The 23506-nt window shown below is 43.4% G+C and overlaps 1 protein-coding gene across 1 annotated transcript in view; it reads right to left on the reverse strand.

The window, feature by feature from the left end:
* LOC116826854 (uncharacterized) overlaps positions 1-23506 on the reverse strand; it is a 60106-nt gene that overhangs the window by 17976 nt on the left and 18624 nt on the right. The window contains exons 2-4 of the mRNA XM_032783871.2: positions 19142-19285; positions 13240-13294; positions 12065-12247 (exon numbers count right to left, since the gene is read on the reverse strand). Coding sequence (XP_032639762.1) covers positions 12065-12247; positions 13240-13294; positions 19142-19192 — 289 coding nt within the window. The 5' untranslated portion in view covers positions 19193-19285. The remainder of the gene's footprint in view (positions 1-12064; positions 12248-13239; positions 13295-19141; positions 19286-23506) is intronic.

The following is a 23506-nucleotide window of genomic DNA, read 5'->3' on the forward strand; positions in this document are numbered from 1 at the left end:
AAGCTGGTAATTAAGCTTAGAGGAGTTTATTCTAGCTTCTCAGTTTATGAACGCTAAGGTTCAAATCTGAGTAAGAAGTTATGATAACTCTTAACATCTCTTGCAAGCTGCAACTCCAAGTGTGATTTGGCCTTCCTGATTTCACTCCTGCATGCCTGAGCAATATTTTTATACTCCTCCAAAGATGAATTCTTTGATCAGGTGCTAGATTGTGCAATACAGTCAGTTGAAGAATATTTCATGCAGCTCAAGGAACACAGCAGTATATTTGGGATGTTGTATGATATTCCAAAACTTTTCACTATACCTGAAGAAGACCTACACCATCAATGCAGGGCACTAGAGACAGTGACACTTGATGATATGTGTGATATTGATGTGAGTGATTTAGGTGACAAACTGAAAGCCTTTTCAAGATAAATTTCAGCAGGATCAACTCCAAAGGCTGTTCTGGAATATATGTGCACAAATAAGATGACCATCCTCTTTCATAGAATATCAGAGTTGGAAGGGACCTCAGAAGGTCATCTAGCCCAACCCCCTGCTCAAAGCAGGTCCAGACAGATTTTTGCCCCAGAAGCCTAAATGGCCCCCTCAAGGATTGAAGTTACAACCCTGGGTTTAGCAGGCCAATGCTCAAACCACTGAGCTATCCCGCCCCCCATGCTTTTGTTGCTCTGTGCATACTTCTAACACTTCCTGTAACAGTTGCCAGTGGAGAAAGCAACTTCTCCAAACTGAAGTTAATAAAACACATCTACACTCCACAATGACACAGGAGAGGCTGGTCGGCCTTGCAACTATCTCAATAGAGCATGAGCTGGCCCAGACTATGGACCTTCAGGAAGCAGTTCAAATCTCTACAACCAAGAAGGCATGGAAAGCACCACTTTGATTATTCGGATATAAAAATGCCAGTGTTTACTATGCAGAAAAGACAAGTTACATTTGCTGTTCAGGTGTTTGAAAGTGAAGTGTTACTTAAAATTTTTGAACAAGGCATTTTAAGTTGTTAGTACTCCTTTATTGGGGGTAGGTAGCAGAGCAGCACCATGAAAGGAGTAGAACGGGAAGAAGGCATAACTCAGACCTTTCAAAGTTTTGGCCTAAGTGAGAGGGCATGGGGGCATCATTTGAGCTCCTTGCCTCAGGTGCTAAAATGTTGTGGGCCGGCCCTGGGTGGGAAGAGGCAGGGTAAGGGTGCTTGGTGAAGTGGTGGAGTGGGGGTGGAGCCTGTGGTAGAGGAGGGTGGGGGGAAATAGTCCTGGGCCCCGCAACCCCACCAAGGATGGCCCTGCCCAAGAGTAAATTTCAGTGGCCTAAATTGGATAAAATAGTGAGCTAACAATTATTAGCTTTTGACCACAGGGTAATAAAAAACAAATTAAAAAAAATTGTAGTGGGGTTTGAAGATCTGTACACCTGCCTCAGCCCTTGGTGGGGCTGGGGTGATCTCTAGTAAGCTATTAGCATGTGTCTAGGCTCTCTAATCTTTTACCTTGAGAATCATTGTTTGCTGGGAAACAGAAGTGTGGTAAGTTAAGTAGGGGCAGTTACAGTGTTCAGAGCTGTGAAGCCTGGAGATACATCTCTATCCCTCCTGACTGTTGTGCGTTTCTATCCAAAAGAGGTGACAGCTGGACAGCAGAGGGGGAATACAGGTACAATGGCCCTGAATAGAGACAGGGGGAGCACAAGACAACATTTGTCAACCTGATAAACAGCGGTTTCAGCAGCCTAACCATTGTCCTGTGTTTGAAAGCTTCATGGAAGAGGGGAGCTGTATGGAGGGATGGGAAGGATGATAACCAAGTTTGCCTGTGGATGCTTATGGGTAGTTCCTCCAAAGAGCAAGAAGCAACATCAGAGAAAGCACAGAACCATCAAAAAGTAGGGCTGCAAGGGAGCTCAAGAACTCTACAAGTCCAAACCGCTGTGCTATCACAGGACCCAGTAAACCTAGATCATTCCTCACAGACCAATCTGTCCAATCTGTTTTTTAAAACTTCCAGTGACGGGGAATTCACAAGCTCCTTTGGAAGCCTATTTCAGAGCATAACTATCCTTATAGGTAGAAAGTTTTTCCTAATATCTAACATAAGTCTTCCTTGCTGCAATGTAAGCTCATTAAGGTCCTAATGGAAGAGACCTCTGAGCCATTGGGGATAATCTTTGAAGGTGTCTTCAAGTGAGGAAGGCCTGATGAAATACATGCAAGAATACTTAAGGAACTGGCCAAAGAGACTCCTGAACCATTGACAATTATCTCTGAGGATTCATGAAGGATGGGAAATGTGACAGGATCATCGGGGTGCAGCCTGGGGCCGTGGGACCACTGTGCCCCCTGAACTCCAGCCTGGGCTGTCTCTCACAATGCCCTGCTAGTGACCAGCAGCAACCCCTCCTCCAGGCGCTGTTATCACTCAGCACTACTGAATGTGCAGACCCACACCCAGCTGCTAGATTGCATGAATGCTCCCAGAGCCATTCAACAATCACACAGAGAAAGGCACCAGAGCCAAATACCCCCAGCTTCCAGCACTTTACATCAGGAATATATGGTCTAATTTATTAATTGGTTCACCACTTCATCAATGGAAAGTGGATATACACCAGCCTTTGATACCTGAGCAATTGCCATGCACTTCAGACAAACTCACTGGTGAAGTTAACTTTTTATGTGATCGGCAAAAAGTCAGAGTTGATTACCAAAAGAAAAGATAACCATAAACTCTCAACCCTATTAGACTGGGCAACATCTAGAGTAAGCATTTTTTCTCACCCCACTGGATAGTGCAGTCTATAGTATACAGATTGGGTAGAGCAGTAAATATGATATATTTTGAATTTTGGTACTGTCTCACATGACCTCCTCATAAGCAAATTAGGGAAATATAGCCTAGATGAACCTATAGTAAGATGGGTGCACAAGTGGCTGGAAAACCACTAATAGAGCGTAGATGTGAATGGTACAGAGTCAAGGTGGAAGGACATATTGAGTGGAATTCCCTCAGGGATCTGTTCTGGGTCCAGTTCTATTCAATATGTTTATAAATGGTTTTCATAATGGCAGAGATAGCACACTTATAAAGTTTACAGACAACACCCAGCTGGGAAGGGCTGCAAGCACTTTGGAGGACAACATTCAAGTTCAAAATGATCCTGACAAACTTGAAAAATGGCTTGATATAAATAGCATGAAAGGCAATAAGGATATAAGGGAGGCAGAGTGAGAGGAAGAGCAAACAGGAGCTGCTAACAGGGGAGTTTGGCGAGGGAGTTCTCCAGGTGAAAGAAGAGCGATTACGCGACCCTTGGGGTAAGTTTGTTATCCGCAGTGTGGGTATCTATGTTTGTGGTGTGCTTGCTGCTTGACTCAAATATACCGTGTGCGCGGTTTGTTTAGGAGACCATGTGCTGACCTTGTCTGTGCTGACAGCTTCTTAAGGAGGCTGTGATCCCTAAGCCTTTTAGCACCCATCAACCCTTAACCAAGGGACGGGGTAACTCAGGAAGACCAGAGGTAAGAGATTGAAGTCCAGGACCTCTATCTATGGTAGCATTCCCTGAGATGCTCCCAGTTCCACGCGCAGGGCCAGTTAGACAAGCAGAACTGCAAGGTCTCAATGCGTGGATGAGATGATGGTGTGAGGAGGAGGGGTTCAGAATTATTAGGAACTGGGAAAACTTTTAGGAAAGGGGGAGCCTACGCAGGAAGGATCGGCTCCACCTAAACAAAATGGAAACAGATTGCTGGCACTTTACATTAAAAAGATTGTAGAGCAGTTTTTAAACTAAGGGCTAGGGGAAAGCCAACAAGTGTGGAGAAGCATGTGGTTCTGACATCCCTTAGGGGAGGATATATTAATACAGAGTCTCTCTGTCCTAGTGAGGACGGAAAATGATAAAATATAGGCAGGGTCTGATCAGAAACAGTCAAATAAAAAAGAGTCTCATTCAATTACATCATGTAATGGCAGACAGCTAAAAGGCGACAAGTTTTTAAAGTGCTTATATACCAATGCTAGAAGACTAAATAGTAAAATGGGTGAACTAGAATGCCTCATATTACATGAGGATATTGATATTATAAGCATCACAGCAACTTGGTGGAATGAGTATAATCAGTGGGAAACAGTAATACCAGGGTACAAAATATATCGGAAGGACAGAACAGGTTGTGTTGGTGGGGGAGTGGCATTATATGTGAAAGAAAGCACAGACTCAAATGAAGAAAAAAATCATAAATTAATCGAACTGTACCATAGAGTCTCCATGGACAGAAATTCCATGCTCTAATATTAAGAATATAGTGGTAGAGATATATTAGCGACACCCTGACCAGGATGGTGATAGCAACTGTGAAATGCTCAGGGAGAATAGAGAGGCTAATAAAATAAAAATCTCAATAATAATGGGGGATTTCAATTACCCCCATATTGACTGGGTACACGTCACCTCAGGATGGGATGCAGAGATAAAGTTTCTTGACACCTTACATGAATGCTTCTTGGAGCAGCTGGTCCTGGAACCCATAAGGGAAGAGGCAATTCTTGATAAAATCCTAAGTGGAGCACAAGATCTGGTCCAAGAGGTGAATATAGCTGGACCGCTTGGTAATAGGGACCATAATATAATTAAATTTCATCACTCTATGGCAGAAAAAACAAACACAGTGGCCCAACACTGTATCATTTAATTTCAGAAAGGAGAACTACAGAAAACTGAAGAGATTAGTTCAGCAGAAATTAAAGGGTACAGCCCCAAAAGTGAAATCTCTGCAAGCTGCATGGAAACTTTTTAAAGATACTATAATAAAGTCTCAACTTAAATGTATCCTCCAAATTAAAAAACATAGTAAGAGAACGAAAAAAGAGTCATGTGGCTAAACAACAAAGTAAAAGAAGCAATGAGAGGCAAAAAGGCATCCTTTAAAATGTGGAAGTTAAATCCTAATGAGGAAAATAGAAAGGGGCATAAACACTGGCAAATGAAGTGTAAAAATATAATTAGGAAGGCCAAAAAAGAATTTGAAAAATAGTTGGCCAAAGACTCAAAAAGTAATAGCGATTTTTTTTTTAATACAACAGAAGCAGAAAGCCTGCTAAACAACCAGTGGGGCCACTGGATGATTGATGTGCTAAAGAGCACTCAAGGACAATAAGGCCATTGTGGAGAAACTAAATGAATTCTTTGGTTTGGTCTTCACGGCTGCGGATGTGAGGGAGATGCCTAAACCTGAGCCATTTTTTTTAGGTGACAGATCTGAGAAACTGTCCCAGATTGATGTATCATTAGAGGTTTTGGAACAAATAGATAAATTATACAGTAATAAGTCACCAGGACCGGATGGGATTCACCCAAGAGTTCTGAAGGAACTCAAATGTGAAATTGCAGATCTACTAACTGTAATCTGTAACCTATCATTTAAATCAGCTTCTGTACCAGATGACTGGAGGATAGCTAATGTGACGCCAATTTTTAAAAAGGACTCCAGAGGTGATTTGGGCAATTACAGACCCGAAAGCCTGACTTCAGTATTGGGCAAACTGGTCGAAACTATAATAAAGAACAATATTGTCAGACATATAGATGAACTTAATTTGTTGAGGAAGAGTCAACATGGTTTTAGTAAAGGGAAATCATGCCTCACCAATCTGCTATAATTCTTTGAGGGGGTCAAGAAGCATGTGCACAAAGGGGATCCAGTGTATTTAGATTTTCAGAAAGCCTTTGACGAGGTCCCTCACCAAAGTCTCTTAAGCAAGGTAAGCTGCCACAGGATAAGAAGGAAGTTGCTCTCATGGACTGGTAACTGGTTAAAAGACAGGAAACAAAGGGTACATATAAATGGTCAGTTTTCCGAATGGAGAGAGTTAAATGGTGGTGTCCCCCAGGGGTCTGTTCTGGGACCAGTCCTATTCAACATATTCATAAATATTCTAGAAAAAGGGGTAAATAGTGAGGTGGCAAAATTTGCTGATGATACAAAATTAATAAAGATAGTTAATACCCATGCAAAAAGATCTCTCAAAATTGGGTGACTGGGCAACAAAATGGCAGATGAAAATCAATGTTGATAAATGCAAAGTAATGCACGTTGTAAAGCATAATCCCATCTATACATATAAAATGATGGGTCTAAATTAGCTGTTACCACTCAAGAAAGAGATCTCGGAGTCATTGTGGATAGTTCTCCGAAATCATTCACTCAATGTGCAGCAGCAGTCAAAAAAGTGAACAGAATGTTCGGAATAATTAAGAAAGGGATAGCTAATAGGACAAAAAATATCATCTTGCCTCTATATAAATCCGTGATATGCCCACATCTTGAATACTGTGTGCAGATGTTGTCACTCTATCTCAAAAAAGATATTTTGGAATTGGAAAGGATCCAGAAATGGGCAACAAAAATTATTAGGGGTATGGAATGGCTTCTGTATAAGGAGAGATTAATAAGACTGGGACTTTTCAGCTTGGAAAAGAGATGGCTTAGGGGAGATATGACTGAGGTCTACAAAATTATGACTGGTGTAGAGAAAGTAGATGACAAAGTGTTGTTTACTACTTCTCATAACACAAGAACTAGGGGCCACCAAATGAAATTAATAGGCAGCAGGTTTAAAACAAACAAACGAAAGTATTTCTTCACACAACACATAGTCAACTTGTGGAACTCCTAGCCAAAGGATGTTTTGAAGGCCAAGAGCATAACAGGGTTCAAAAAAGAACTAGATAAATTCATGGAGCATAGGTCCATCAACAGCTATTAGCCAGGATGCGCAGGGATGGTGTCCCTAGCCTCTGTTTGCCAGAAGCTGGGAATGAGCGACAGGAGATGGATCACTTGATGATTTTCCTGTTCTGTTCATTCCTTCTGGGGCACCTGGCACTGGCCATTCTTGGAAGACAGGATACTGGTCTGACCCAGTATGGCTGTTCTTAAGCACAAGAGCAAACTATCCCACTGCATAGGAAAGATGGAGAGTATAGTAAGAGGCTCACTCCAGCTCTTCAATGATCTAAAAATCAAAAAAGAGTCCTACAAAAAGTGGAAACTAGGTCAAATTACAAAGAACGAATACAGTCGAATCTCATCTTACGTGGGGGTTCCGTTCCATGGTTAGCGCGTAAAGTGAAAACCGCGTATAGTCAAAATTACATTGAGTTGAATGGCGGGCGGAATTGCCCGCACTACAGGTACAGTATTAAAATTGTTATTGTTCCCTTTTTTTTTTTTCGCTGACCATGTAAAGCTGAAATCACACATGTTAAATGCACGTAAGATGCGAGAGACCAGTATAAACAAATAACACATGTATGTAGGGGCAAAATTAGAAAGACCAATGCACAAAGTGAGATCAAACTAGGTAAAGACATAAGGGTAACAAGAAAACATTCCACAAATACATTAGAAAAAAGAGGAAGACCAAGGACAGTGTAGGCCTGTTACTCAATGGGGTGGAGGAAATAACAACAGAAAATGTGGAAATGGCAGAGGTCCATAATGATTTGTTTCAGTTTTCACCATGAAGGTTGGTGGTGATTGGACATCTAACGTAGTGAATGCTAGTGAAAATCAGGTAGGATCAGAAGAGGTTAAAGTAGGGAAAGAACAAGTTAAAAAATATTTGACAAACTAGATGTCTTCAAGTCACCAGGGTCTGATGAAATGCATTCTAGAATAATCAAGGAGCTGACCGAGGAGATAGCTGAGCCATTAGCATTTGAAAAAAATCAGGAAAGACGGGAGATTCCAGAAGACTGGAAAAGGGCAAATATAGTACCCATATATACAAAGGAAAATAAGCACAACCCAGGGAATTACAGACCAGTCGGCTTAACTTCTATACCCAGGAAGATAATGGAGCAAATAATGAAGCAATCAATTGGCAAACATCTGGAAGATAATAAGGTGATAAGTAACAGTCAGCATGGATTTATAAAAAACAAATTGTGTCAGGCCAACCTGAAAGCTTTCTTTGACAGGGTAACAAACCTTGTGGATAGGGGGGAAGCGGCAGAAATGGTGTATCTAGCCTTTAGTAAAGCTTTTGATACTGTCAAAACTAGGGAAATGCAACCTAGACGAAGCTACAATAAGATGGGTGCAAAACTGGCTGGAAAACCATTTCCAGAGGGTAGCTTACAGTGGTCCACAGTCATGCTGGAAGGGGATAGTGAGCGGGGTCCCGCAGGGATCAGTTTGGGGTCCGGTTCTGGTCAATATCTTCAACAATGATTTAGATAATGGCATATAGAGTACACTTATAAAGTTTGCAGATGATACTAAGCTGGGAGAGGTTGCAAGTGCTTTGAAGGATAGGATTAAAATTCAAACTGGAGAAATGGCCTGAAATAAATAAGATGAAATTCAATAAGGACAAATGTGAAGAACTGCATTTAGGAAGGGATAATCAGTTGCACACATACAAAATGGGAAATGACTGCCTAGGAAGTCATACTGCGAAAAAGGATCTGGGAGTCATAGTGAACCAAAAGCTAAATATGAGTCAGTGTAGTGCTGGTTGCAAAAACAGTGAACATCTTCTGGGATGCATTAGCAGGAGTGTTATAAGCAAGACACGAGAAGTAATTCTTCCGTTCTACTCCGTGCTGATTAGGCCTCAACTGGAGTCCAGTTCTGGGTGCCATGTTTCAGGAAGGATGTGGACAAATTGGAGAGAGTCCAGAGAAGAGCAACAAAAATGAATAAAGGTCTAGAAAACATGGCTTATGAGAGAAGATTGAAAAAATTGTATGTAAAAGGCATAGGCCCCACAAAATTTTGGTTTTCTAAAATGTTTAAAACAGTAGAAAATACCCTTTGCAACCTTCAAACCCCATCGCCCGAGGGAGCCTGCTAAGCTTCATGGGCAAGAAATTTAAAGAGTCTATAAAATGAATGCCTAGGGCCTTAACTTCCATACACATTAGTTATCAGTTCTAGGCACATCCTTTCCTTCAGTAACTGTCTAGCGACGGAGTACACATCGTAACCTTTGGAATTGTGTGCTATGAATGTGTAGTCCCAGAACTTCTTTCCAGTAAAGGGCTTAACAAAGGTAGAAAGACACTCACTGGCCTTAAATTCCCAGGATTTTTCCGGCTTTAGGGACATGGCAAAAATATAATTGGGCACATGCAACCCATTCTCCTGCATGCATCAAAATCGTTAAAAATATACTTTTCCTATGATTTGGGCTTTCTAATACTGTCCATAAAACACAAGTGGCTGTCTACATCACTGGTGATCAAACCCTGATACTGCTTACAATGCCTCCCGTTACACTGGTGCCCCTTGTCCACATAAGACTGACACTTATCACATAAAGTTTTAGACAGGCATTCAACTTGTTTTTCTGATGCACAGTCGACATGTTTGTCTAAACAGTCTTTGGAGCAACAATACAGTCTACAGCTAGGACACCTCAGCTGCGCACCCACACTGTCTGAGCACGTCGCACTTGAGCAGAGGCAGCAACAATACCTGCAAGAGTGGTCGTGACTGTACACTGCATGGCAAAACTCACAATAATTTTTCACACCGAACAACTTTTTCACATCCAGCACCCCATAGAAATGCTCATCATACAACAAGATGAAAAAAGTCTTGGGGTACACTGGGCCCACTGGTTAAAAAAAAACAACACCCACATAAAGCATCACCTGTATGTTGACTTGTAAATGCTGTTCAGACGCTGCTACATTACTGAGCATAATCTTTTTTTGATCTGACCACCCCAGTTTCTCATGCAACTTTCCAGTCTAACAATTCCGCTGTTAGACTACAGATATTCAGGCCCGCCTGTAAAGGCCTATACTTTAATAATTTAGGTGTGTTATAGAGGAATAAAACAAAGAATCAAAATCACAGTCTGCCTGTGTATGGGCACAGGGTTAGGGTTAAGGTTAGGATAGTCACTAGGATAGTCTGAGGCTTTGTTCTTAGGCTAAGCAGCAGAGGCAGCCATAAGCTGGGAAGCGTATGGTCACATCCTCACATTCCAAACTAGTCACATTGAAATAAGGTGCTATTGGGCTGTTAGGAAAGCGGTTCTGGCCTGATAGTGCCCATCACTGTCAGATAAAGAAACAGATCTTAAGATGGTTAAAGAAAACTTAGTTTGATATAATCTTGCCTAGCAAGAACTCACTTATCAATAGTTGTGGTTGTGAAACTTTCATTTCTGTATTGTTCTATCTTTATGGCCCTGACTTTTCTATTGTTAATCTGTCTGGTTCTCTAATTGCTTCTCTGCTGTATAATTAATTTTGCTAGGTGTAAGTTAATTAAGGTAGAGGGATATAATTGGTGAGAGAATTATGTTATAATATGTTAGAATTGGTTAGTTATATTTCTGTAAAATGATTGGTTAAGGTATAGCTAAGCAAAACTCAAGTTTTACTATACAAACTGAGGTCAAATAGGAATGGGAATAGGAACACAGGCAAGGCTCTGTGGCATCAGAGTTGGAAAGGGGGACACGGGGTAAACATTCTGCAGCATCAGAGCTAGGAAGGAAACTGGAATCATGCTTGCTGGAAATTCACCCCAATAAACAACCAATCCAACCCCCGTGTTCCCTGACTGCCCCCCTGGGATCCCTGCCCCACTACCCCCCTACACTCTCTGTCCCCTCACCATCCCCAGAACCCCTGCCCCTGACTGCCCCCAGCTGCCCCATGCAAACCCTCCTCTCATTCCTGATGCCCCCCGCTCCCTGAGACTCCTGCCCCATCCAACCACCCCTTCTCCCTGTCCCCTGGAACCCCTGCCCCTGACGCCCCGCCACCCCATCCACCCCCCGCTCCTTAACTGCCTACCCAGGACTCCTGAGCCATCTAACCACCCTTCTCCCGTGTCCCCTGACTACCCCGAACCCCTACCCCCCCATGTTCCCTCACGCCTCCCATCAAACCCCTCCTCTATTTCCTGACTGCTCCCCCAGGACCTCTGCCCCTATTCAACCCCCCTGTTCCTCACCCTCTGACCACCACACCCCTCACCCCCTGACCATCACCCCCAAACTCCCCTGCTCTCTATCCAACCCCCTGCTCCCTGCCCCAGGTGGCTGCCTGGAGCACTGGTAGCTGGCAGTGCTACAGTTGTGCTGCCCGGCTGGAGCCAGCCACGCCACCACGCAGTACAGAGCACTGAGTCAAGCAGGGATCTGCAGCAGTGCAGCACCAGGAGCTCGCAACCCCGTCACCCACGGCACTGTGCCGGCGGCGGGGCGAACTGAGGCTGTGGGGGAGGATGAACAGCAGGGGAGGGGCCGGGAGCTTGTCTCCTGGGGCAGGAGGGTCCCACAAGCTGGATGTGGCCCGCAGGCCGTAATATGCCCACCTCTAGTCTAGAGAGCCTTCTGGGAAATTTTTGAAATCAGACTCTGTGTGAGAGTCAACACTGTCCTGCAGGTTGGATTCCGCCTTCTCATCCTCAGACACACCAGTTTGAGAGCCTCCAACAGGGGGCATCTCTTTTTGTTTTTTTTCTTCTCATCACCTCTTTAGCCTTTTAAAAAAAATTCTAGTGATCCTGGCTTGTAACTTTTGAGTCTGTTTATCTTCCAAATGCTGTCCCCCCTTTTGTTTACACCTTAACTGATGTGTATCCTTGAGGGTGCCCCTTTTACTCAAGCCCCTTTCCACGACTAGTCATTCCTGCTCAGAGCCACCCAATGGAAAAATGAATACACATTTCAAAAATTCATCCGCAAGAGCTTTTGCATTTTGGATGTAGTTTCCAGTCCTCCTTTCTTTTAGAACCCCTGAGGATACAGCGCTCATCAGCTTTCTAAACAAAGCATCATATTTTTCCCAAATCTTTTTAGAATACTGAAGAGCTGTGCTGAGCTTATTGTGTAGGGAGAATGGGTCATAATAAATTTCCAGATACTTCATAAGGAGCTACCCCAGCTTTCAGTCCTTGTTTTTTCATTCACAACCCCTAAAGCATGTGCTCCGGGTTTGTGTGTGTTTTTGCTCACAGTTTTCTCAGGGCTAGGTGTGGTGCTGACCACTGAGAAACAGGAGTTGTGTTTGTGTGGTTGCTTTTTACCAGGATCTTTTGTTTTGTCCTTTGGCTTGACGTATACGAGCTTTGGACTCATCTGCACTCTTGTGCTGTTTTGCGTTGGCATTGTTGTTAAAGGTCTTAGGGCAGATTCCTGGTTCTTTGGCAGTTCTTGCAGAGGTGTCCCTGTAGCTCTGACTATGGCATTATTAGGCAAGCTGGCTACGCCTGATTAGGAAAAACAGATGTTGCAAATTAGCCTCAAATAAACATTTTACAAAAGTCACCAAACCCACAAAACTTAACTTTACCATCTTTCTCACCCACATCTATGTATTCACTTAAAATACAAACCCTCATAAAATAACCAAACCAATAAGCAAAATATATTTACTGGGCTTCACCCATTCGTCAGCCATTGATGCTGGTGAATTTTTCTTTTCAGCTGTCTCTTTCCTTTTCCTTTTGAGCTTGTTTACCCCCTGGTCTAAGGGTCTCTCATGTTTTGACTGTACTGTGGAGCAGACAACATTATTATAAACTTACTAATAAATTACTGATTAGAGTTTTTCCTATTAAAAAGTCATCATTTTAAACAAAATAATCAATTTCAGGCTATACAACAAACACAGATTTTGGTTTATTTCTACCACTAGCGTTTCTTCAAAACCAAGATATTTTTAATACAAGAACATGTTTCCACCATGCACCCAAAACATAGTGTGCAGTAGAATATGTTTTAAATCCGTCACCATAACTATGTCTTGCACAGGACCCCTGAATCAACCAACAACAATTTAAACATTTAAACTAATTTTTAAACAGCCCAGTTTAAAATCACATCACATTTTGCAGAGTAAAAACCAAACTGTTTAAAAACAAAATATTTCAAAACCCCACACTTATATCTAGGATAGCCTCAAGTCACAATTTAAACATTAAAACCAAATCTTTTTTTTTTTTTTTTTTAAATTTTTTAAAACAAACACACACAAGTCAATTATATTAATTTACCATCCACCCCAGAATAAAGGGGTGCTGGCACATGACTTTCTGTTTTCCCTCATGTGTATTTGAGCTTTGGATTAAAGAAGAAGCAAAAGTTTAGTTAGTATTATTCCCCAAATGCATCAAATCCCTATACAATCTGTGAAATACCTGATATTTTTTAATTTAACAGTATTAAGCATAACTATAGCTAATTTTTTTTAAAGTTTTACCTGGCCCTGGTGAAATGCAGCTTGAAGTTGTTGATTCCATGCTAAACAGTTCACACTGCAATAAAGAGAGCTACCATTAATTAGTAAGGATAGCATGGACAACACGGGTCGGCAACCTGCGGCGCGCGAGCCGATTTTTACTGGCACACTGCTGCCAGCCGGGGTCCTGGCCGCCGCCCCCGTGCAGCTCGCTGCTGGCCTGAGTGAACAGAACCCCAGGCCAGCAGCAAGCTGAGCAGCGCAGGTGTCCGGAACCCCGGCTGGCAGGAGCTGGCAGACAGAACCCCAGACCATAGGAATTTCTCCCCATAGGAATGTGCTACTTGCAGAGCACCAGGACTGGCAGCCATAAGTAGTACACCGTAAGTAGCACATCCCTATGGGGAGAAATTTAATACACTACACCTGGGTAGGGAAGGCTGTGCCCCCCCCAAACAGCCCGCCCCCATCCACCGCCTCCCACTCCCGACTGCTCCCCTCAGAACCACTGACCAATCCTACCCCACTCGCCGCTCCTTGTCCCCTGACTACCCCCACCTGGGACCCCCTGCCCCCCAACTGCCCACTCATCCAACCCCCTATTCTCTCTTGTCTCCTGACGCTCCCTCCCGGGACCCCCTGCCCCTCACTGCCCCCTCAGAATCCCACACCATCCACCCTCCCAGCCCTAGTCCCTGACCGCCCCGTCCCGGACCCCTGCCCCCTCACAACCCCACACCCATCCAATCCCCCCAGCTCATAGTCCCCTGACCACCCTCTCCCAGGACCCCCTGCCCTCGACTGCCCCCCTCAGAGCCCCCCACCCATCCAACCTCCCTGGATCTAGTCCCCTGACTGCTCCCTCCCGGGACCCCCTCTCCTTTCCGGCCCCAGGAGCACACCCAAGCCCCCTTGGTCCCTGACTGCTCCGACCCCTATCCACAACCCCAACAGGCCCCCTGGGACTCCCACGCCGATCCAACCCCCCGTTTCCCGTCCCCTTATCATGCCGCTTAGAGCACCAGGACTGGCACCCATACGTAGTACACCATAAGTAGCACATTCCTATTGGGAGCAATTTAATACACTACACTCCAGCCCTGCTCAGACCGCTGATGGTCTGGAGTTCTCAAAATATGTTCTCACACCCCTTATCAAAAATTACACTACAATTCGCTTAAAAACTTGAAAACTTTGTTTGTATATTACAGTAATCATTAAAAGAAATGTACAATGTTAATAAATACACAGGTTTGATGAAACAAAGTAGTTCTACTTATGTGCCTGTGCTTAATTTGTGTTTTCGATGATTTACCTTCTTAAAAAAAATCTCGCACGTCTCGCACCCCCAGAAAGGGCATCTCACATCCCCAGGGGGTGCGTGCACCCCATGTTAAGAACTACTACACTAAACTGACAAGATCTGCATTTTAAATTTAGATTTTAAATGACGCTTCTTAAACATTTTTAAAACCTTGTTTACTTTACATACAACAATAGTTTAGTTATATAATAGAGACAGAGCGAGACCTTCTAAAAATGTTAAAATGTATTACTGGCATGTGAAATCTTAAATTAGAGTGAATAAATGAAGACTTGGCTCACCACTCCTGAAAGGCTGCCGATCCCTGTTATATAATACACATTTTCAGACTTAAAAACAAGCAACATATCTCGTCCTGCAGTCCAGCAACTATTCTGTTCAAGATTGTTTCGGTTGAAAGAGAACAGTCTCTAAAAAACTGAGGTTTTTATACCATCCTAACTCTTTGTTTCAAAGTTTGTAGTTAGCAGGTTAATTCAATCACTTTGTGGTGTTCAGATGTGCTTGTAATTATTAGAACTGGGAGCACTGGCTGTTGGGAGTCTGAAAGGACAAGAAACAGGAAGGAGAGGAGAGGAGCTGAGGAGGCTGAGTGAGAGTTATAGAGGGTGCAGCAGCAGCTTGGTACAGAGGTTTTCACTGTAAAAATAAAGTCCTGTGGAAGTTGTTAGTACCTTGCTTGGTTGATACAACATTTTGGCGACAAAGGTGGGATCTTCTGCCTCTGAACCCACCTGCACCCTTTCTGCACAGCCCAGGTGAGCCTCCAATTGCTTTAACTCTCTGGATCCATATGTTTGAAACTCATCCGCTTGCTATCAGTGCTACAGAGATTTCTGAAGTAAGAAAGCGTGCTCTGCTAATCCACTGCCTTGGAGCAGAAGGGCAGTGTACAGTTTACGCTTTTCCCCTTGCAGATGATAAATATGAGACTGCACTCACTGCATTAAAGAACTTTTTTGTGCCAAAACTGAATGTAGTAGCTAATCGCTACAGATTTCACCAGCGTAAGCAAAAACCAGGGGAGACTTTAATGCAATATATTGCTTCCCTGAGGAGTCTGACTGTAACTTGTGATTTTGGGAATATGGCAGATGAGATGATCAGAGACCAGCTCATTGAGAAAACAACCATGCTTCGTGTAAGAGAATGCTTACTTCTAGAACCACAGCTTATACTAGAAAAAGCAATAACCATTGCTGCTCAGATTGAGTCAGTTATAGCTGAAGCCAAAATAATGAGCAGAGATACAGAAAGCACAGTCCAGGCTGTGACTCCTTTGCAGAAAAGTTCACTATCACTGCAGTGAAACAACTGCAAGAGGAAAACTACTAAAAAGCCACTGAATCAGCAAATGCAAATACAGTAAAAGCATGCTTTCACTGTGGATCCTCACAACACCTTGCAAGCTACACAGGATGTCCAGCATAAGTAGCTCAGTGCAATCATTGCAAAAAGATTGAGCACTTTGCTAAAGTATGTCGCAGTAGCCAGTTCAGTCAACAGGTGCATGCAGTTACAATACCAGATGTAAATGTTGGGGAGAGGGGCAAGCCTCCAAGTAATTGGCAATATGGTGTAAGGTCAAAAGTTTATGTTCTCAGGCCTGCCACTACCCCCCAATGAACTAGGGATGATCAATAGGTTGTTTTTCCAATTAGAATAGGTACATGAAATCGTTTTATCATCTTCCTTTGTTCTTTTGTTTATGGTACAGCATGTCATTAGCGTTATTAATCAAAAGGCGGGTTAATAGTTTAAGTAAAGGATATAGTTAATTGAAAGATCCTGTTGTTAATGAACTGTAAATAATGAATGATGGTACCTATGAACACCTGTGTAAACAAGTAGGGTATAAAAGAGACAAGGCAACGAATAGTGTCTCGTGCATGATTTGAGAGTTGCATCTCCGTGCACCTTATTTTGAGCTCAAATAAAGTAATACTAGCCTCTCCATCTCCGGTGTGGTTATTTGGGGACAAGCACACCGGGCAACGAACCCCTAGCTGTTGCCACACTGCAACATAAATGACCTGAGTGTGGACAAAATCACTACTGCACATGTTTTCAGAACAGATTAAAGTGCACTGTAAATGTTTCCACCATACCCTCAAGCAAATCACATTTCTATTCAGCTAATGTTGGACACTGGCTCAGCAGTATCTATACTACCTGATTCATTATTTGCATTATTTAAAGATGTGCCTCTTACTGAACCCAAACTTCAGCTGGTGTGCTATTTGAAAAACCATATTCCAGTACCTGGCTGTGTAGGGATACTAAGAAGTTCGTTTATATTAGACATGGTTTATATGGAAAAATTTAATTACTTTATACTAAAGGTTATAGTAGAAATAATGTGATTCCCCAGATTTAGCCTCTACCTGCAAGCCACCAGCTGTGTTCTGTGTGAAGCCTGCTCACAGAAATATTTGTATAAAACTTGTTAAACGTTAATTGACTCTAAGTGCCCTTCTCTAAGTCTAAGTGACACTTTTGTAACGGCCGCTGTGAGCCAAAAGAGTAGCAGTTATAGTACAAACATAAGATAGAGACCTCCCACCCTCTGTAAGTTTTCATCTCACTTTATTTTTAAATGATAAAAGACAACGAGTCTCACATAAAATTGGTAACACCCCAAAAAGGTTAAAGAGACAGTGAAAAGAGATAGGATTAAGACAGAGAATGTATGTGAATGAGTGCTTAGTTTAAATAATGAATGAATTGGCTAGGGAGTTACCAGCCTGAAAATTCAGTGTTGGCTGAAGAAGGTGTCAAGTGGGATCAACCAGATGACCCCCGGAGGGCAAACTGGAATCCATCCCACCACCTTAAAGGAAGGAAAACAAACATCATGACAACATGGACGCAGCCACCCATGCTGATTGATTTAACAGCAGCAGAATGAAGCAACTCTCATGGACTGACATAGGGAAAATCCCTATAAAAACTGGACTTGAAGAACTGAGGACCTTTGAGTCTATGGTTCTGCTGCCAGCCTCCAGGAGCATCAGGTGCACCTGACCCGGACTCGGCTCCACTCTTGTGTACAGGGTACCTGGCCAGTATTCTGTCACAAGCAACTTAAGGCTGGTAACTATAATATCTATACAGAACTTGTATGAATGATTGCGTGAATGGATATATAGAAGTAATCATAGGAATAAGTAGCCAAACAACGCTGTTTGCTGTTATCTTTTATTTTGGTATTTACAATAAATGTGACAAATGTCTTGTCCCCTTTAATAAGATCCTGCTAGTTTTTATCGGTATAACAGCTGCCTGCCAGAAATAGTTACTTTTGGTGACTGCTGTGTAACTGCAGAGTTCTACATTGTCCACAAAAGCACTCCTATCCTTGGCAGGGGTTTATTGGCTGCTTTAAATCTCAGGGTAGTAAATGGACAAATTGATCTTCCTCAGCAAAGCACTCTTGCGGTACACACACCAGTTTCAGCAAGGACCCAACACCAGGTTGAAGAGAAACTCAGCTGTGATTATGGGTTTCTGCATAAAGTTAGAATGTGGAATAATGTGATGCCTGTATGATAGAAATTACAGCGCTTACCATTTTCAGTCAGGGAAGCCGTTTCAGAGGAACTTAGAAAACTTGTTCAAAATGACATTATTGAAGAGATTAACTCCTTAGAATGGGTTTCAGCTATAGTGGTGACGCAGAAGAAGGTGGAGGCATTCGCCTTTGTGGGGACTTAAGGGAGCCAAATAAAGTTATTGTGATTGACAGCCATCCTCTTCCTCACATAAAAGATGTATTGGCAGAACTCCGTGAAGAAAAGATGTTTTCTTCTCTTGATTTGCAGAGTGCATACCACCAGGTTATGTTGCATGAAGACAGCAGAAACCTCACAGCATTTATTACACATGAGGGACTATTTCATTTTAAACGTGTTCCATACAGTATCGCATCAGCCTTCCAAAATGATGTCATTGATTCTGAAGAATCAACATGGAGTTCAGTGCTGTTTGGATGATATTATCGTGTTTGGAAATACCACTGAGGAGCATGATGATAACCTGCAGTCTGTACTAAACTGCATCAGCAAAGCAGGCCTCAAGCTCAATAGGTCCAAATGTAAATTTAGACAAATTGAACTCTCCTTTCTGGGGCATACAATTTCACAGGCTGGACTAAAACCTGATCCAGATCATATCTTGGCATTTTCAAATGCTCCTCCTCCAACAGATTTGCAAACCTTATGTTCTCTCTTGGGTCTTACCTCCTGGTATGCAAAATTCATTCCTAATTATGCTTCTGTCATTGAACCATTACAAGAATTACTATGGAGAAGTTCAACCTTAGTGTGGACAATGGATGCGCAAGCTAATTTCGAAACGGTGAAAGAATTGATTGTACATAGTCCAGTACTTGCATTATTCAGTCCCACATTGCCCACAATTGTAACTACTGATGCTTCGGGTTATGGACTTGGGGCTGTCCTCACACAACTTCAGGAGGACAACGCAGAGAGGACTGTTGCATTTGATTCAAGGACACTGAGTAATGCTGAGAGAAAATATTCTACAGTAGGAAAAGAAGCACTTGCTTGTGTCTGGGCTACTGAAAAATGGAGAACTTACCTGTGGGGTCGCACATTCAAGTTGCACACAGATCACAGCCCTTGACAACATTGCTCACCATGAAAGGACTGAGAAGAGCAGGATATCGTATTGCTAGATGGTCTGCAAGACTACTCTCTTTCAATTATGACCTGGAATATAAGCCTGGAAACAAAAATGTGGTAGATGATTGCCTTTCTCACCTGCCTTTGCCTTCACCGGATGGTCCACTGGAGGATGAGGATGTAGTAGTTGCACTTATTACAAGCACTCTTACTGCAGTTACAAGAGAACAATTTCAAGCTGCTTGTTCAGCATGTCCAATTCAACAAAAACAGGAATTTCTGACAAAGAGATGGCCCAGTAACCCTAAAAACCTTGACCCAGTTTTGCTGCGTTATTTTAGAGTTTGGGATGAACTTTCTTTGCTCGATGGCTGTGTGATACACGGTACAAACCGGCTACTTGTTCCAGAAGAATTACAGTCAAAACTCATACACCTGGCACACGAGACTCATCAAGGAATTGTCAGAACCAAACAATGACTATGGGATCCGTATTGGTGGCCAGGGATGGCCTCTCAAACTGAAGCACTCATAAAAACCTGTGTCACTTGCCAAATGCTTGATAAGACAGCAGTGACATGTATCCCTCCATTATAGCCTGTTCCTCTTCCTGAATCTGCATGGGAAAAAAGGGGTGATTGACATTGTAGGACCCTTTGATACTTCTCAAATTGACTGTCATAATGCCATCACTTTAATAGACTATGTCAGGAAATGGCCTGAGGTAGTGTTTACATTACAAATCTCTTCTGCTACAGTAATTAAGTTTCTCTCTTCAGTTTTTAGCAGGGAAGGTAACCCCAAAGAACTAGTTTCCAATAATGGTAGTCAATTTACTTCCCTGGAGTTTGAAACCTTTCTAGCAGAGAAGAACATTTTACACAGAAGGTCAATCCTATATTACCCTCCTCGATGGGGAAATCAAACAGTTTAACAGAAGTTTGAAAGAGAGTTTGCAAACAGCTAACCCGGAAGGGCGATTGTGGATACCCTTCACTACTGATTTCTTGCAAGCATACCTGGCTACACAACATGCCACAATGCAAAGATCACTCACAGAGTTATTGCATGGGAAACAGGTGAATACTAAACTGAACATTGCTGGATTGTTAAAGGCACGACCTGATGCCCTAAACGAGGATAGATGAGAAAAAACAGTTGAACAGAACCAATGCAAAGGTATAAGGCTTTTCCTTCAGACAGTGGGGGTGTCAACCAAAGTTTTGAGTGTGGTTCCTTCGCTAGAATATGAAAACCTGGAATTGATGCAAAGGGGACGATAAATTCACAGCTCCTCTTAAAAATCATAGAGAAGAAGGGACCTTACACCTATCGACTTTCTGATGGGCGAGGATGGAATGCTTCTTATCTTGCACCTGCCTATGCACCAAGAGGAGATTATGCAACCACCCAGTCTGCACTGGATGACTTAACCATAGAACCAACACAACAAGACATTGCACCAATGCCGCCCAGAGGATTCAGGGGGCCTGGGGTCTTCGGCGGCGGAGGGCCCCCGCTTCCAGTGGTAAGCCTTCAGCGGCAGGGGGGTCCTTCCGCTCTGGAAGCAGAAGGACCCCCCACTGCCGAACTGACGACGACGACCCGGAGCGAAAGAAGCTCCGGGGGCCCAGGCCCCGCGAGAGTTTTCTGGGCCCCCGGAATGAGTGAAGGACCCCGCTCCAGAGGCCCCGAAAAACTCTTGTGGGGCCCCTGCGGAGGCCTGGGCAAATTGCCCCACTTCCCCCCCCCCCCCCGGCGGCCCTGCATTGGACTAGAACCGGGACTTGAGAGACAGGCTGTCAGACCCAGAAGACCACCTGTGTGGACTAAAGACTTATGTAGTATCTGCAGTGTTTCCAGTATAATATTTCTGCCAATAATATAGTGTCTGTTTCCAATTTGTTCCTGTGGTTAGAAAAACAACGTTTATTTTAATTGGGAGAGTTTCCTAAGAGAGGAGGGAATGTGGTGTTCAGATGTGCTTGTAATTATTAGGACTGGGAGCACTGGCTGTTGGGAGTCTGAAAGGACAGGAAACAGGAATGAGGGGGGAGGAGTTGAGGCGGCTGAGAGAGTTGCAGAGGGTGCAGCAGCAGCTTGGTACAGAGGTTTCCACTAAAAATAAAGTCCGGTTGAAGTTGGTAGTACCTTGCTTGGTTGATACAACACACTTACAACTCTGAATTAATAGATCCTTAAGGAAATTAGGCACCCTTCTCCAAAGTTCCCTTTTGTGGTCTTGTGGAGTGGGGGAATTACCATAAGTTGTCTGCACAACTGGGCTGCGTTTGGCTATTTTTTTTCCTTTTAGTTAAAATACATTTTTCTGTTTTAATGAAAAAACAGAGCACATGCTGGCCAAGCACATGCTGGCCAAGACAATTCCTGCCAAGTAGGCTGGGCCAGCCCTGGCCAAGCCGACCCTGGCCAAAGCGGGCGAAGCTGGTCCATGCACCAGCCAAGCCTGTCAGGGCCAGATTGGCAATTCAACCTGGAGAAGCTGACCCAAGCAGGCTCCAGCCAAGCCAGCCATGGCCCTGACCCAAACCGCTGGCCAAGCCAGCCCTAGTAAAATCGCACTGTCCAAGCCAGCCCCGCAGGCCCCGTCTAGGCCTATATGAGAGAGAGTGTGAGTGTGTCAGAGTGCTGCTGCAAACATGCCTAATCAGCCCCTCACACCACAGCCCCAATCAAGGGGGATAGATTGGTGCTGGTTGAAAAGCCTTAGATCTGCCTCATGATTGGCAACACCTGCCAGCCTGATGAGCCAGGAGCTACAAAGGCTGGGAAGGAGCCAGAAGGAAAGAGAAGGGGGAGAGAGGCAGGTAAGTGGGCAGGCGGGCCGGGCCAGCCCTCCCCTCTAGCTGGTTACTGACTCAGGCTATGGTAGGTGAGAAACCTATAACAATTGTATATAGTGAGACACTGGCAGAGTTCTTAGGCTTTGTCTCCACTTACCAGATTAAAGCACTGCCGGCAGTGTGGTCACGGCGCCAGCACTGGGAAAGAGATCTCCTAGCACTTTAAAAAACCACCTCCATGAGAGGCATAGCTCCCAGCCCTGGAAGCCTGTCTACACTGGTGCTTTACACTGCTGAAACTTGCTGAGCGGGGGGGTGATTTTTCACATCTCTGAGCAAGAAGGTTTCAGTGCAGTAAAATGCCAGTGCAGTTGTGCCCCACATTGTGAGAAGACAATCAGTCACATACAGAGAGGCTACTGTCTTGTTTCTGTCCTTTTTCAGTGTAACACAGCCATCAGCCCAAGCCCAGCCACTATTGCCCTATGCACTGTGTGTGACATTTATGATTGAAAAATACGGGCTGTACCATGGGTTTGAGTAGGTAGGAAATAAGAGCATATGGCTTAAAATATCTGCAGGCTTCTCCCTCTGAGAAAGGACCAACAAACCAGAGAGCAATCCAAATTTGAGAATAAGACTGCTAATTTGGTGCTAAAATGCTGAAGCTGTCCATCCATTGCTTAGATGGAGATAAAAATAAATGAATACAATATTCAGAAGGATTTCATTCCTCAATCTTTCTCCAGAGATGAACCACACCCACTCTGATGAATGGCAAAGCAAACTGCTCTGGGTTGTCTGCAAGATTTGAGATATGTAAACAGAAATATTAAAAATATCCTGTTTTTCTGGGTAATAGGGAGCAATTTGTGAACAAAAAGTGTTCAGAAGTGAATCCAAGAAGTAACATTTAACCAGTAGCTGAAAACAATGTGAAACATCTATCCCAACTCAGTCCCTGCCAGTTCACGCCTCAGTGCCTTCAGTTCTACTTTACCGATTCAGCCTTGGCAAAGGCAACAGAAGCAGATGCCTTTTTAATAATAGTTCCATGGTTTTTTCCCCCTAAAAGCGGGATACATATGACCTCCTGCTGCTCCTTTTAACAGCCATGTGTAAACAAAGGAGCAAATCCTAAGAAGAAATAACTTTTAAAAAATATATTATATCTATATTTTTTGTTTGTACTGGTGGGTGTCATGGTGGCATACATCCACACAAGTGCATATTACCTCAATACTGGTGCACATAACAAAACTCATTCCGCTTATGGATGGAAAAAATTAGAGACAACATTGCACACTGGTGGTGGGAAACACTTAAAGAATAGGGGTGTTGTTCTTGTTGGGGGGAAGGGCAAGGCTCCAAGTAACTGGCAGTATGGCGTGAGGTCAAAAGTTTATATTCTCAGGCCTACCGTTACTCCCGGAACGAACCGGGATGATCAATAGGTTTCTTTGAATTAGCATGGGTACATGAAATCATTTGTCATCTTCTTTTGTTCTTTTGTTTAT

Source organism: Chelonoidis abingdonii, chromosome 10 (assembly GCF_003597395.2).
Source record: "Chelonoidis abingdonii isolate Lonesome George chromosome 10, CheloAbing_2.0, whole genome shotgun sequence".
Lineage (NCBI taxonomy): Eukaryota > Metazoa > Chordata > Testudines > Testudinidae > Chelonoidis > Chelonoidis abingdonii.